This window comes from Miniopterus natalensis, chromosome 17, assembly GCF_054644295.1.
Source record: "Miniopterus natalensis isolate mMinNat1 chromosome 17, mMinNat1.hap1, whole genome shotgun sequence".
Classification (NCBI taxonomy): domain Eukaryota; kingdom Metazoa; phylum Chordata; class Mammalia; order Chiroptera; family Miniopteridae; genus Miniopterus; species Miniopterus natalensis.
This window is the reverse complement of record NC_142097.1, coordinates 23,960,841-23,975,182: the sequence shown is the minus strand read 5'-3', so window position 1 is coordinate 23,975,182 and position 14,342 is coordinate 23,960,841. Positions and strand designations below refer to the sequence as shown.

Here is a 14,342-nt window from a genome sequence, read left to right as displayed (position 1 = left end):
CACTGAAGAATGAAAAATTTTATTAAATCCCAAACCCAATGACCGGTTGAAATATTTCAGGTAATATTTACAGTAATATATTATGCACTCTTTTCACATTGTAGGACTTCTGTTGATATGCAGGTCTATGAAATATTTTTGGTCTTCTACTATAAATTCATTTACATCTTAGGAAAATTATATAGCCATGTGACAAAAGGTCGCAAGCTGAGTTATGGGTATTGGAACTCAGAAGTTTGTTGGAACTCTACATTGGTTAATTTGGATGTGCCATTTTCTTAGGATTCCCATCAGAAGAGGTTTTCAACAGGTGGGCTCACAGCAGTAGCAGCAGCAGGCTGGGCGGCAGCAGGACTGTCCACAGTAGGATGGGCGGCAGCAGGAGGCCTGGGCATGGTGCAGCTGGCAGCAGGTTGGGGGGGTGCAGCTCACCACACAGCAGGGGGGCACACAGGTGTCCTCCACGCGGCAGTCAGGGCGGCACCACCTGGTGCGGCAGCTCACGCCTCCACAGCAGCCACCCTGGCCACAGCCAGTGCCACAGCAGGTCCCACAGCCTGTCCCGCAGCCGGTCCCACAGCAGCTGGTCTGGCAGCAGGTTGGCTGGCAGCAGCTGGAGCCACAGGGCCCACAGGAACAGCTGGGAAATCCACAGAAGCTAGTTTGACAGCAGGCCATGGTGTCAGGAGTTGGATTGAGAGTTGGGTTGCTTGGAGGAGTTTCTGAGTTAGGGCTGCTTGTTCCACTTGGGCCTTTTATAGGCCTTGGCCAGTTTCTGTGTGGTGGACAGCATTTTTATCTTGTTACTCTTTAAACAAGCTTTCTCTGGGCCCTCTTATTATTATTCAAATACTGAGTTATTTTAAATATATGTCCAAATTGGTTTTTCCTTATTGCTCAGCTAGTAGTACTCACCAAACATGTTCGGTAGTCCTTGGTAGAATTGTTGATCTTTTGTTTCCAAACAATGCTGTAATCGTTACCTGACAAAGTGACTCTCATTCCTGAGGGGATGAGATTTTGGGGTCCATAGTCACCAGAACTCAAGTCTTCAGGAAAAAAAATTAATCATTGACTGTTGTTACTAACCATGGCCTTTATGCAAGGCTCTTCATACTTTTTTAGATTAATAAAATTATATTCTCTACAATCACCCAGATGGAAGCTCTGATAAACTTCATATTCATAGAAATTTACAAATCTTTCTAGAAATCAGATCTCTCCAATTTCTATGCTCTCTCCTGAACTTTACACATTCAGCCTTGAGGAAATATTTATCACTAGGAGGATGTGGAACGAAACCTGTCCCACTCCAGTTTACTATGGATATTTTGTTATCACAAGTTTAAAATAAGGGCTAAAATTCATATCCAGTAATTAGGAAAAAGATCACAAAAACTTTTAAGTGTAACTTATATTTCTATGAAACATGAAAATCACTGCTGCACAGATGATCAGGACTGTATTGGTTTCTCAAAGGTGGGAGTCATTTCACTTTATGTCATTTTATGTAACTGCACCTTGTATCTTATATAAGGACATCAGACCAAAGAGCACAACCATTTAATTGACAAAGGAGAACCAATAGAAGAAAAAGCAGGAACTTGGAAATACTTTTTCTGGATCACAATGCTTATAAGGCAGGCTAGGAAATGGATGATCAGATATTGTTCAATAAGAGCGAAGAGATTAAAATAAATTTCAGCAAAGTAAAAATGGAAACAATTCCTGGCGGTTGCTAAAAGAAAATAGGTGATTTTCCACTTTATATTTATGGTTACATGGGGGGAAATGAAAAAACAACAACACACCAGACTTTGTGGCCAAAAGAACATGTTATTGCTACCTGGGTAAGCTTATTTCTTCCTTCCAACCATGAAGAAAAGCACGTAGTTAGCTTTTATGAGGCAGAGGTGTTGGTTAGTACAAGAATAGAATTAAAAAGTGATTCATGCTAGTGTCATAAAGCTGTTCATGTCATGTGATAACCATGACTGTAGGTATGAAGGTGAAAAATGGTTAGATGGAATCATTGCATATTGAAGATCAAAACCTTAATAAATCATCTTACCCAACCATTTAATTCTATAGGTACCAAAACTGACATCATTCTTTTTATATATAGCACATGTTTATTAAATCCTATCATGCATGAGGCACTAAAGTGTTATGTAGAAAGCAAGACCTAATCTGTCTGCCCCATATCTTGCTTTAGTACACAAATCAGTATACTATTGATAGGAAGGATCAATCAAGGAAAGGGTCAAATGTAGACCCTTTCAACCCCAAAGTTCTAAAGTGGAACATTGATGTTATGCTATGAATAACTTTTAATTTCCTCTGAGCATCAGTTGATGTTAGACTATGATTGAGTCTAAGAATGGCTGCATTTTGGAGAGGTTAGTGACTTGCTCCATTCACACATCCAATACATAGCCAGAAGAGCTGGGTATAAAACTCAATTCTTCACTTCGAAATCTGTTCATTTTATTTTATATGATGGTGTTTTCCAGGATCAGAGTTAGTAAAATTATTTGTCTTCTATTTAAGAAATATTTTATAATAGCTAAAGAATATGAATATTAGTGGAAGGCAGAATACACCATGGAGTGGCGATTTTAAACATACAGTAAATAAGTGTAAGTATGTAAAAATTCTTTCAGGTGCCTACTGACCGGAAGAGTTTCCTCTGGAACTGCAATAAGTCACATTTGCTTCCTAATTGTCTCTTGTTTCTCACATTCAGATTAGTTAATATTCCTTCAGAGTTTCTAGGTCTGCCATGCTCTTTGTGACTTCTTTATTCTATGGCTATCATCTTAGTTCAGCTCTTAATTTGTTTCTGTATAGTCGTTATATCTAGCCTTGGGCCTTCTGTTTTCATAAGCAGCAATCATAGGATTCACTCTAGTGTCCAACTCCTGTCATGCCATTCCCCTGCCTCAAGGCTTTCAAAAGCTCCTTAATGCTTATTGCTTTAAGGGCACACTCATTTGGTTAATATTCAAGCACATAAATTTTCCAAATTTACCTTCCATTATCACTCTACATATACCCAGTGCTCCCAACCAACTGTCCTCTGAACGACCTGTCTATTCCTTTGTGCATATTGTTTCTGTTGTTGAGAATGCCATTTTCCCTCAGATCTGTACCCCCGAAATCTTAACCCTTCTAAAATGCTAGCTTCTCCTTTCAGTATTTGTTCTTCCCAATCAATAGTAACTTCTCTGCTGATACCAAAGAGTGTCTTGTACTTTGATTTTCTTCATATTCTAATTTTTGGTTGAGTTATTGTTAATTTGAATCACCTTCCTGGAAGTTTCTTGAAGAGGAGATAAGTCAATTTTATTTTCTATTATATACCACACTATGTGTAACTTGCAGATGATAGTCAATTAGCACATTTTTGTTATGTTACGTTTTAATGATAAAAATTAGAATGAATAAGTAAAACCAAAGCTGAGTTTGCTAGGCCAAAGAAGAGAAGTTTATTAGAAAACAAACATGCCACAAAGGCCTAAGATCTAAGATGGAAAGAAAGAAGTTGCTACTATTACAAAGACTTGAGAACAGCCCAAATCTTAATAGATGAGCCTGGATCTTCATGCAACCTCTGGCTAACTTGGGGTCTTAATGGCTCAGGGCTGGAGGTTTGTTGGGTTGAGAAATGGGGGTATGACTTTTTCAGAAGGCTGATTGCTTGCTCTAGGTAATCATTGCACTGCTCAGCAGCAGCAGGGGTAGGTTCTGCAGGTGCTGCGGCAGGGGGCAGGCTGGCAGCAGGGCGGCCGGCAGCAGGGGGCCTGCACGCAGATGGGCTGGCAGCAGGTGGAGGCCCAGCAGCAGGGGCGGCAGACAATGGCCGTGCAGGATGTGGGGCAGCAGGCGATGGGGCGGCAGCAGCCCTGCTGCAGGCCACAGGGGTCACAGCAGATGGGGCGGCGGCAGGGCTCACAGATGGGGCGCGTGCAGCGGGGCACACAGGTCACAGGGCGGCACACGGTGGTCTGGCAGCAGCAGGGGCGGCAGCAGCAGGGGTCGCGGCAGCAGCAGGGCTGGCAGCAGCAGGGCTGGCAGCAGCCTCCCCCACAGCTTGAGCAGGTGGAGCCACAGCAGGAGCCGGTCATGGTGGTGTCTGGGTCTGGGATGGTTGGACTGGTGAGAGGAGTGGGTGTTCTCAGGTGTGAATGTCTTCCTCCCCCTCTGGGCTCTTTATATACCCTGGCCGGGTGAGGATGACCCCGCTTGTTTCTCTTTTGACCAATTAAGTAGAATTTTGGTTTGACTAATAGTTGCGTTGCTCATGGCATACTCATGATCTCATTAAATAACTCTTTTTGTACCCTAAATATGAATATATCCATGTTGTTTATCATCCAAATCTAAGCACTTATAGTCATTTCAGGCGGTAGCAGCCCCTGATGCTCCTTTTTTAGTAGATAGCACCTGATCAATCCTGACAAATGGTTCTATAGGAATTGCAATTTTTAAAAGAAATTAAACATAAGGGTTTATAGAACAATGACTAGATCCTTCCTTGCCCCCCAAGAGCTCCTGACAAACCTACATGCTAATCACACAGGTATTAGACATGTCCTTCAGGGTGGACTCCTTGGAACTACATACCACTTGATAAAATGGAATGTATTTATGCCTTAAATAGGACTGCAGCTCATAGACTTGTATGGGAAGCACAAACCTTTATTTTTGTAAACCAAGTAAGTATTGGAATAAAGCATCCAAGACTGCCATCCACTTTTTAAATTTCTTTTCTCCAGTTCATGTTGTGCATGTCTCTCGTCCTTCTGACCACAGAATGCTGATCTGATCTCTGAGACGTAACATTTTTATACTTGTTTTTCTTGTGTGTGTGATAACGAATGATGTCACGAGAAGTTTATTCTTAATTTACCTGGACACGGTGCTATGACTAAGAAGTGACAAGACAGAGGTTTTTCCACCGGCATTGCAAACATATGCAGCACACTGTGCAGAGGCAACGCGTTGGGAGGCCGCTCAGCTGCTCTGCGATGGCTCCGCTGGAAGTGCGGTGCATGCGTTTCTACGGGAGGTGGAGGCAGAGGCAGCTGAGGAATTCATGGGAACAGCCTCATTGCTTTTCAGCTTTACCCCTCCTGTTATTCTCCAGACAGGGTTTTAGATCACTTCAGGATCTTGCTCGTTGTTCGAAAGAATGTGCCTGGGGCGCCAGGAGCTAAAGCTCCCTAAATGGAATTTCAAACATAATTTCAAAACTTTAAAAGGAATGTAAATTGACTAAACAGAGTCACAACTGTGGAAACAGGGGAGGGAGAAATCAAGCACAGTTCTCTTCAATGAGGACCTTTGACTCACATTTTACATTCTTTCTCTTACCCATGGACACACGTGATTTTTTCAAAGCAGTAACCAGAGCCCACATAAAAACCTGTACATTCTACTCTCTCCCCCCCCCAGATTTATTAAGATATAATCGACACATAACATTGAATAAATAAGGCGTGTATTGTGGTGATTTGGCACATATATGTTGCAGAATGTTCACTGCGATAGGGTTAATTAACATATCCTACACCTCACGTAATTACTTTGTTGTTATGGTGGGAACATTAAAGCTCAACTTTCATAGCAACTGTCAAGTATACAATACAGTCTTGTTAACTGTAGTCATCATACTATACATTTAGATCCCCCCAACTTACTCATCTTTACAACTGAAAGTTTGTATCCTTTGAGCAACATCTCCCCATTTCTCCTATATCTCAGCCCCCGGCAACCACCTTCCTACGCTGTTTCTATGAGTTCTGTGTTTTTGATGACAGGTATAAGTGAGATCATATAATATCTATCTGTCTCTGTCTGACTTAGTTCACTTAGCCTAATGCCCTAAAGGTCCACCTATGGTTTCAAAAATGGCAGAATTTTCTTCCTTTTTATGGCTGAATAATATTCCACTGTGTGTATATACGTACATGAATAGATACATAGATGTAGATAGATATAGATATATCTCCTACAATTTTTTAATCTATTCACCCGTCATTAGACATTTCGGTTGAGTCCACGTCTTGGCTGTACTAACACGTGAGTGCAGATGCCCCTCTGCTGGACCATGTGGTAGTTCTAGTTCTAATTTTTTAAAGGAACCCGTATGCTTTTCCATAGTGACTGTACCTGTTTCCATTCTCATCAGCCGTGCACCACGGCTTTCTTTCCTTCACATCCTGGACAGCATTTGTTTTCTCTCTCTCTTTTTTTTTAATAACAGCCACTGTGACGTGTGTGAGATGCTATCACCTTGTGGTTTTGATTTGCATTTCCCCCATGATTAGTCACGCTGAGCAGGTTTTTGTGTACTTGCTGGCCATTTGTAAGTCTTCTTTGGGAAATTGTCTATTTAAGTCATCTGCTCATTTTTACATTTGTTTGGTTCTTTTTTTTGGTTTTTGTTTTTGTTTTGCTATTGAGTTGTAGGTGTTTCTTATTTATTTTGGATATTAACCTCTCATCAGATGTGTGGTTTGCAAAACTTTCTCCCTTTCAGTAGGTTGCCTTTTCATTTTGTGGACTCTTTCTTCTGCTGTGCAGAAGCTTTTTCGTTTGATGTAGTGCCGCTTGTTGAGTTTTGCTTTCGTTGCTTGTGCTTTGCTGTTCCAAGGCACATTTGAGCATAATCACCATTTCGTGTTGTGGGGGGATCTTCATGATGATCACATTTTGTGCAAAGGGAGCCTCTTCAGAAGATATGTAAAACCTCAAGTAAAAAAGACAAATTTCTCTACTCTAAGCACTTCTGACCAAAATCTCCTGAATAGATTTTCCCTCCCCTTTGTAAAAGATCCTCAAAGATAGAGTCCACTAGTCCCTCCATAAGCAATTCTAGTATTGATTCAGTCTAAGACACTCATCCTCAACCCATAGCCGAAATTTATTTCCAGGCAGGGAAAATATGGGTCATGTCTTAGTAATTCATGCCCCAGAGCTCTGTGACTTGACACTGGAGGCAAGTCATATGCTGTTCTATGCTGTGCTAATAGGTCAGTGAAAAAACCCTCTGGGAATTTCTAAGCGTCAGCCCATCTTAATGGTCATTTGGAAGATGTTTTGTGTGTCTGGAATAGTGAGTGCAAGTGACTCCATATACGTGATGAAAATCTAGCCATGCCCACCTTCCTTACTGAGCTACTTTGCCCTATGAATGCCATTTACAAGGATAGTAAGGAAACTAACTAGACTTAGATTGTTGCATAAAACAATTTAAAGGTTTATTTGGCATCTTGCTTTGAAGATCTCTGGACAAAACAGAGAGACAGAAATCTACTGAAAGGAAATATCAAAAAGACCATGATTTCTATGCAGAGAGTACGAAGTTTATTAGAAAACAGACAACATGATTTGGAGTTAGACTAGGGCCTTGAGAAGACAGGGCATTCTTCATCAGTAGTTGGCCTGAAAAGGTGTCTTCAGTGTGTACTGTGAGCTATTTGAAGAGATGAGAAATGGGCTTCTCAAGAAAAGGCATGCTGTTCTGCAGTGAAGCTAAGGGACAGCAGGATGGACCCAGCTCTGGGCAACCCTTTGCCATGAGGCACTGCTCAGCAGCAGCAGGGGTAGGTCCTGCAGGTGCTGCGGCAGGGGGCAGGCTGGCAGCAGGGGGGCCGGCAGCAGGGGGCCTGCACACAGATGGGCTGGCAGCAGGTGGAGGCCCAGCAGCAGGGGCGGCAGACAATGGCCGTGCAGGATGTGGGGCAGCAGGCGATGGGGCGGCAGCAGCCCTGCTGCAGGCCACAGGGGTCACAGCAGATGGGGCGGCGGCAGGGCTCACAGATGGGGCGCGTGCAGCGGGGCACACAGGTCACAGGGCGGCACACGGTGGTCTGGCAGCAGCAGGGGCGGCAGCAGCAGGGGTCGCGGCAGCAGCAGGGCTGGCAGCAGCAGGGCTGGCAGCAGCCTCCCCCACAGCTTGAGCAGGTGGAGCCACAGCAGGAGCCGGTCATGGTGGTGTCTGGGTCTGGGATGGCTGGACTGGTGAGAGGAGTGGGTGTTCTCAGGTGTGAATGTCTTCCTCCCCCTCTGGGCTCTTTATATACCCTGGACAGGTGCTGATAACCTCCAGGAACAGGGCCATTTCCTTGTTTTTGTTTATTTTTTCTGTGTACTGGCAGGTTAGTAAGTTCTCTAGACCCTTTTTTAGGTGCTCCGGTACTCATAAAAGACTAGTTGTCTTCCCTATTTAATGGAGACTCATTATATTTTGCTATTTATGGTTCAAATATGAACTTAATGACCCTGACTTCAAAGTCTCCAATTGTCTTTGTAATTTAGTAATGTTTATACCAATTGGTGTTTTGATAGCACAGAGTAGCTGTCATGCTTTTAGGTCCCTTACTAGCAGTGAAGCGAGTTGAGTGTCCTTTGCACTGCTGAGCCTCCTGGGCAAATCAAGTTCAGAAGAACACAGAATATTTATAAGTTGTGGTGTGTCAGTAAAAGAAGGTTTTTTTCAGTCTACTTTTTGGAGCTACAGGAATGCATCTTAGTAAACGTTTATCACCAATGTTTCTTTTTCTTCCCATTTTTAAAAATTTTGGCAAAATACACAACGTAAAATTGACTATCTTAGCCACTTTGTATCTATAGTTCTGTGACATTAAATACATTCATATTATTGTGCAATCATCAGCACCATCCATCTCCAGAACTCTTGCCTCTCTCAAAACTAAAACTCTACCCATTAAGCACTAACTCTCCATGATCCCCTCTCTCCAGGTCCTGGAAACCACCATTGTACTTTCTTTTAAAAAAATTACCTTCTCTTTCCCCCAAACCCAGCCTATGGTAACCACCATTCCATTCTATGAATTTGACTTTTTTTTTTTTGGTCTTAGATTACATGCTCACTAATTTTCATAATTATATTTTTCCATACCAAGGTGAATTTCATTATCTATAACCTTCATGATAGCCAGTGTCACTGAGTTCTAACTCTATTCCAAGCATTATGCAAAAGAAATAAAGGTATCACTTTATTCTTTGTAAAAATCCTATGGGGTAGGTATTATTATAGTCCTCATTTTACACATAAAGAACCAGATAAGTGACTTGCCTAAGGTCATACACTTTGCAGCATAGGAACCAATACTTATTCCAAAACCATCTGTGGCAACATCATTTGTAAACCCAAGAAGAATGGAATTATGGGTATCACATTCCTTGTCATTAAGCAGTGTCTGTTTTATTTAGGGATTTTTAACAGTGAATTTATTTTTTTAAATAGTTGTTATTGTGAAATGGTTAATTTTTAGAGTCACCTGAAAGGACTCTATGTCTTAGCAGTATCCTCAGGAACTGGGAGAATTATCTCCCACACAGCCTTCCCAAAATTCCAGAACATACCACAAGGAGATGGTAATAAAATTGGACATCATGGAGTGGCCATGGGGCGCTATGAACAAAGCCATGATCAAGGTTGCAGTCGACCAGCATGACCAAATCCCCAGGTAGTGATCCCAGCCAGAGGGGGTCTCTAGCCTGCCTTGTTCATGCCCCAGCACCTCTTGCTCCACCGTCTCCCTTGGTCCTATGCTTGAGTTTCTTCCTGCCTACAGAACCAACTATGATATTCAATGTCTCAGACTTTTGAAGCCTATAGGAGAATCCTATCACTCAGCAATTTTGTAGCTTTAGCCTCTGGGTTTGCTTGGTTCTGACCTTTTGCTTTACAATGAAGTCGGCTCCAGGTGTGTGGTTGGAGGCTCCAGTTTACGTCTCTTTCTACCAGCACAGTCTCCTGCAGCTTGCCGGGACCTCCACTAGCCACTGTGGCTGACCAGGGCATGGCGTTACTGTGGAAGCAACACAATCCAATAGTAATGATGAGTTTGGGAGAAAACGAAGCATTCTGTAGCTGAGAGAATATTGTAAGATGAGGAAGTCTCTAGAAGGCTAACAAGAAAAATTCTGGGATGGAGGAAACCAGATGAAATTAGAGACTTTTTAAAAATGGTGGTCAAGAACATGTAGAAAGAAATTGGACCTGGGAGTCTATCTATTGGTAAACTATTAAACACTTAGTAAAGAGAAAGCTCCATATGCACGTACTGACAATATTAAGCTTTTAATAAAATGGAATACCTGTTGAGAAACTTTTACCATATTTCAAGAAAAATACATTTCCTCATGAGATGGCTTGTTGTATTATTGTAAGAACGCACATGTTGAGCGTGAGGAGATAGTCAAAATGGGATAAGCCTCTCTCTTCCAACTCATAGAACTTTTTCAATGATTCAACAAATAATTTCTGATTATATACTATATGCCAAATACTGTGCAACTCAGTGGGAATTCAGTAGTGAGCAAAGTCAATTAAGATCCAGGCCTTCACAAAGCTTATCTTGCCAGACTGTCCTTGCTGGACAGGTAGATATGCCCAAGCATACAGGTAGCATGTGCCAAAAAGCTCTTATAGATCAGATGTTGGGAACTCAATGCATATTTCTCAGGAAAACAATAATAGTTTCCTGGCCAGCCTAAACGTTTTTAACAACAACAACAACATATCCAATGTGGATTTATGTTATCACCATTTCAATGCATTAGCATTGTTTTTAACGGTACAGTTACTTGGAGTTCTAAACTGAAATGGTACCAATGAAGGTACATTTCTCTGTCTACACAGCAGCAGTGACTCCACTGAAATTCAAATTGGCCATAGTGGTCTGGTGGGAGCCATGGGAAAAGCTGGGATATGGTCTTTCCAGCATAGGCATTTGGTTGTTAGGGATTCCCAGGTACCTGTTGACTTTAATCATTGTAGAGTTTCTAAATTAGAGAACAAATGGGGTTCTGATTTAGGCTTCCTTCCCTTTACCACATGTGCTGATGATTCATGAGTCAAGTTCATGATCAGAGAGACCAGCTGAAGTCTCTCCATTTCCTCAGCATCACCACGAAACCTGTAGCTTGAAATATGAAGTTACTTAACATAACCTTAACATGTTCTGATTATTTGAATTGCTATTAAAATTACAGACCTTGTACCGGAATTGTTCCTAAAGCTAAAAAATGGCTATGGAGCATCCTTCTTCCTTTGCCTCTTCTGATCCTGCATTTCATAACTTAAGCTAAAAATGAGCTTTTGAAGATTAACAAGCAATAAAGAGAAACACATTTGCTTCCCAGAAGTAAAATTTTATTATTTTACCATGCAAAACCCCAGCATAAATGTAATCTTATCCTGGAAAAAGAACCCATCTTGAAATAGTAGAGGCGTGATGATGATGATGTCAGTAGGGTAGGGTTTCATTCAAGAGGAACTTTGATCTTTGTTTACTCATTTTTTCAAGCCGGGAACTTAAATGATGAAAGTTGGAGTTTTTCTAAAGATTCTCAAGGAGGGCCAGGATGAGCTGCATAATTATGTGGAAAACAGATAGTTACTGTTGAGTTAGTTGTTGAAGAGCAGATAGGTTGCGAATGCCCTATCTCTCATCGGATCCATTGGGGTGGGAAGAGTTAGTACGTTTCTGAGCACTTGGCATGTTTCCTGCCGGGCTGCTCAGCAGCAGCAGGGGTAGGTCCTGCAGGTGCTGCGGCAGGGGGCAGGCTGGCAGCAGGGCGGCCGGCAGCAGGGGGCCTGCACACAGATGGGCTGGCAGCAGGTGGAGGCCCAGCAGCAGGGGCGGCAGACAATGGCCGTGCAGGATGTGGGGCAGCAGGTGATGGGGCAGCAGCAACCCTCCTGCACGCCACAAGGGTCACAGCAGATACGATGACGGCAGAACACGGCTGTGCAAGATATGGGGCAGCAGGCGATGGGCTGGCAGCAGCCCTGCTGCAGGCCACAGGGGTCACAGCAGATGGGGCGGCGGCAGGGCTCACAGATGGGGCGCGTGCAGCGGGGCACACAGGTCACAGGGCGGCACACGGTGGTCTGGCAGCAGCAGGGGCGGCAGCAGCAGGGGTCGCGGCAGCAGCAGGGCTGGCAGCAGCAGGGCTGGCAGCAGCCTCCCCCACAGCTTGAGCAGGTGGAGCCACAGCAGGAGCCAGTCATGGTGGTGTCTGGGTCTGGGATGGTTGGACTGGTGAGAGGAGTTGGGTGTTCTCAGGTGTGAATGTCTTCCTCTCCATCAAGGCCTTTTATATACTCTGGCCAGGATCCTATAACCCCCAGGACACAAGGTCATTTCCTAAAGCTGTGGTTGACCATTGAAATGAGAACTCAAGATTGGTGAATTTAGTTGCTGAGGCAGCAATTCCAACATCACTGAAGGATGCTTTCCTTTCTCCCTGCTTTTCCCCTTGAAATGAATACTTGATGATTTATATCTTCAGAAAAATTACTCATTGAATAGCCAGTTTTCCCAGACCATGTGACAAGTTGAAGAATCCTCTCATTCACCAGCCATGACTGAGTGTGAGACTATAATGGTCACAGGCCTGATTTCTTGTAATGAAGCAATAATTTCTTTTTAAAAAGCCACAAAAAACCTACAATGGCTCATAAAAGGAGATGTGCACCACTTCTGCTATGCAAAGAATGGTGCAGTGCTTCTGTAAAACAACCCATTTCGTCTCCTCGTTTATATGGAAACAACCACCAAACCACAGAGTGATGTTGTTACGGGCCATTAGAGTTGGCCTGTTACTCATAGTGACTGGGAGACACTTGCTATGTAAACAGTGCCGTACTATGTGGGGGGGTGGAGAGGGAAAGGAAAGAAAAATAGGTTCTAAGAAGTTTCTGATCATACAATCACACATTTTAGGAAGGCAGGACAAAGGCAGATAAAGCAATTGAAGGGGAAGAATTTTCCATGGGACAATAAGGCCAGACTAAATGTGGATTTTATTGACACTGTGCCTGAGTATGGTCTTAGAAATAAAATTTAAATTGAGGTATTTCTTGCCTTCTAGGTGTGACATAGGCACGTGTTTCGAGTTCTTCAAAATATATTGAAAATATTTATAAAGGAATCAATTATATTTCTGTAATAGATGCATAGGTTTGTTGGCTGAGGGTTTTGGTTCCTTACGAAGAACTAAGTTGGGTTTCTGAAAAAGGCATGGGGAATTCAGTCGCCTGATGACTGATAAGATAGCTTTGTCTGTTTTAGCTACAGCTAAGAAAAATGGGGGTATAGAAAATAAATTTATAGTTGGAAGGTAGGTTAAAGATAACATGGTCCAAGGGTTGCTGATGGCTGTCAGACCGAATCTGTCTACAAAGTATGTTTTGTTTGGTAAAATAATTTTTTAATACACTCTTCGGTCCACCAGAGTCCCAGTCTTTGAAGGCCTTTGACTTTGTGGACCATCATAGTCCATCACAGTTTTTGGAAGGCCAGATCTGTGAAATGATTTCTTAGAGTCACACAGACAAAAGAGTAGCAAAATTTTAGCAACACCGCAGGTCTTTCGGGTGTAAACACTGGTGGTTGACTCCTAGTCTTTTCCAAACCCTGAGCCACTTCAAAGTAGTGGACATGTACTAGTAGTTATCAAAAATTCTATCCCATCCAGTGGAATAAAATAAAAACTTGCTTGATTTGTGGTTTAGCATTTTGTTATTTGGCTTAGAATATATACAGAGATCCAAATATTGGGAATGGGGATATATCTGTTATTTTATTCACTGCTTTTTTTTTTAACTAACAAAAAAGACATAGTACTAAGAAATCTTGTGTTTTAAAATTACAGACTGTCAGAAACTTTGCTGTCTGAAGTCACCTCTGCAAGGAGGGAATATCCCACCCACTGCTGCCTTGCCAGGGTCTTAGTCGCCTTAACACAGAGAAGCAGCCTCCGTATCCAGCCCAGAGGCAGAGCTTCAGGTAAGAGATCTTCAGACACGACATTCCCAGTTATCTTAGCTGTACAGTATCCGAAGAAAGAGGGCTCTCAAGTCCTTGTCACAGGTCGGTCCTGATGTTAATCCTTTTGCACAAAGCCCTGTTGTGCTTCAGGCCGAGCAAAACATCATTTCATGTAATTTCACCTCAATCCACGATTTCTCAAAATCCTGCAGAAACCTTTTCTCTCCCTCTGTCTGGTGGTGTCCTAAGCTGTGTGGCTTCCTTGGCTATAGCGCGTTAATGGGCATAAGCTTGTGGGACAAGAGATGTGGCTTCATCACGTGGCTATTTTGTGCCATATCATTCCAATGACAGGTTCTGCAAAAGCATAATTACCAGAGTCGGAGCAAGCAAGTGTTAACGACGGTGGTGATCAATCGCAGGATTTTTGTGGTTGGATCGATGAAAGATGGAGTGCTGATGACTTTTTACGATGCGGAACCATGCCCTCGTCTTAGTAGCTTCATAAGCTGTGTTTCAGTAGGAACT

At 42.7% G+C, this 14,342-nt stretch overlaps 3 protein-coding genes and 1 long non-coding RNA gene across 4 annotated transcripts in view; 1 reads left to right on the top strand and 3 right to left on the bottom strand.

Annotated features, from left to right (window-relative positions):
• The window catches only part of LOC148091263 (uncharacterized), a 291,917-nt gene that overhangs the window by 163,427 nt on the left and 114,148 nt on the right, over positions 1-14,342 (top strand). The window contains exon 3 of the long non-coding RNA XR_015715867.1: positions 13,699-13,832. This is a non-coding gene — a long non-coding RNA (uncharacterized LOC148091263). The remainder of the gene's footprint in view (positions 1-13,698; positions 13,833-14,342) is intronic.
• Positions 304-678, bottom strand: LOC107538748 (keratin-associated protein 9-3-like). The gene has a single exon (XM_016215076.2). The coding sequence runs from the start codon at positions 676-678 to the stop codon at positions 304-306; it is 375 nt and encodes a 124-aa protein (XP_016070562.2).
• LOC107538747 (keratin-associated protein 2-2-like) lies at positions 3,726-4,127 on the bottom strand. Its single transcript, XM_016215075.2, has one exon. It carries the CDS (start codon positions 4,125-4,127, stop codon positions 3,726-3,728), a length of 402 nt encoding a protein of 133 aa, XP_016070561.1.
• Positions 7,596-7,997, bottom strand: LOC107538746 (keratin-associated protein 2-2-like). Its single transcript, XM_016215073.2, has one exon. The coding sequence runs from the start codon at positions 7,995-7,997 to the stop codon at positions 7,596-7,598; it is 402 nt and encodes a 133-aa protein (XP_016070559.1).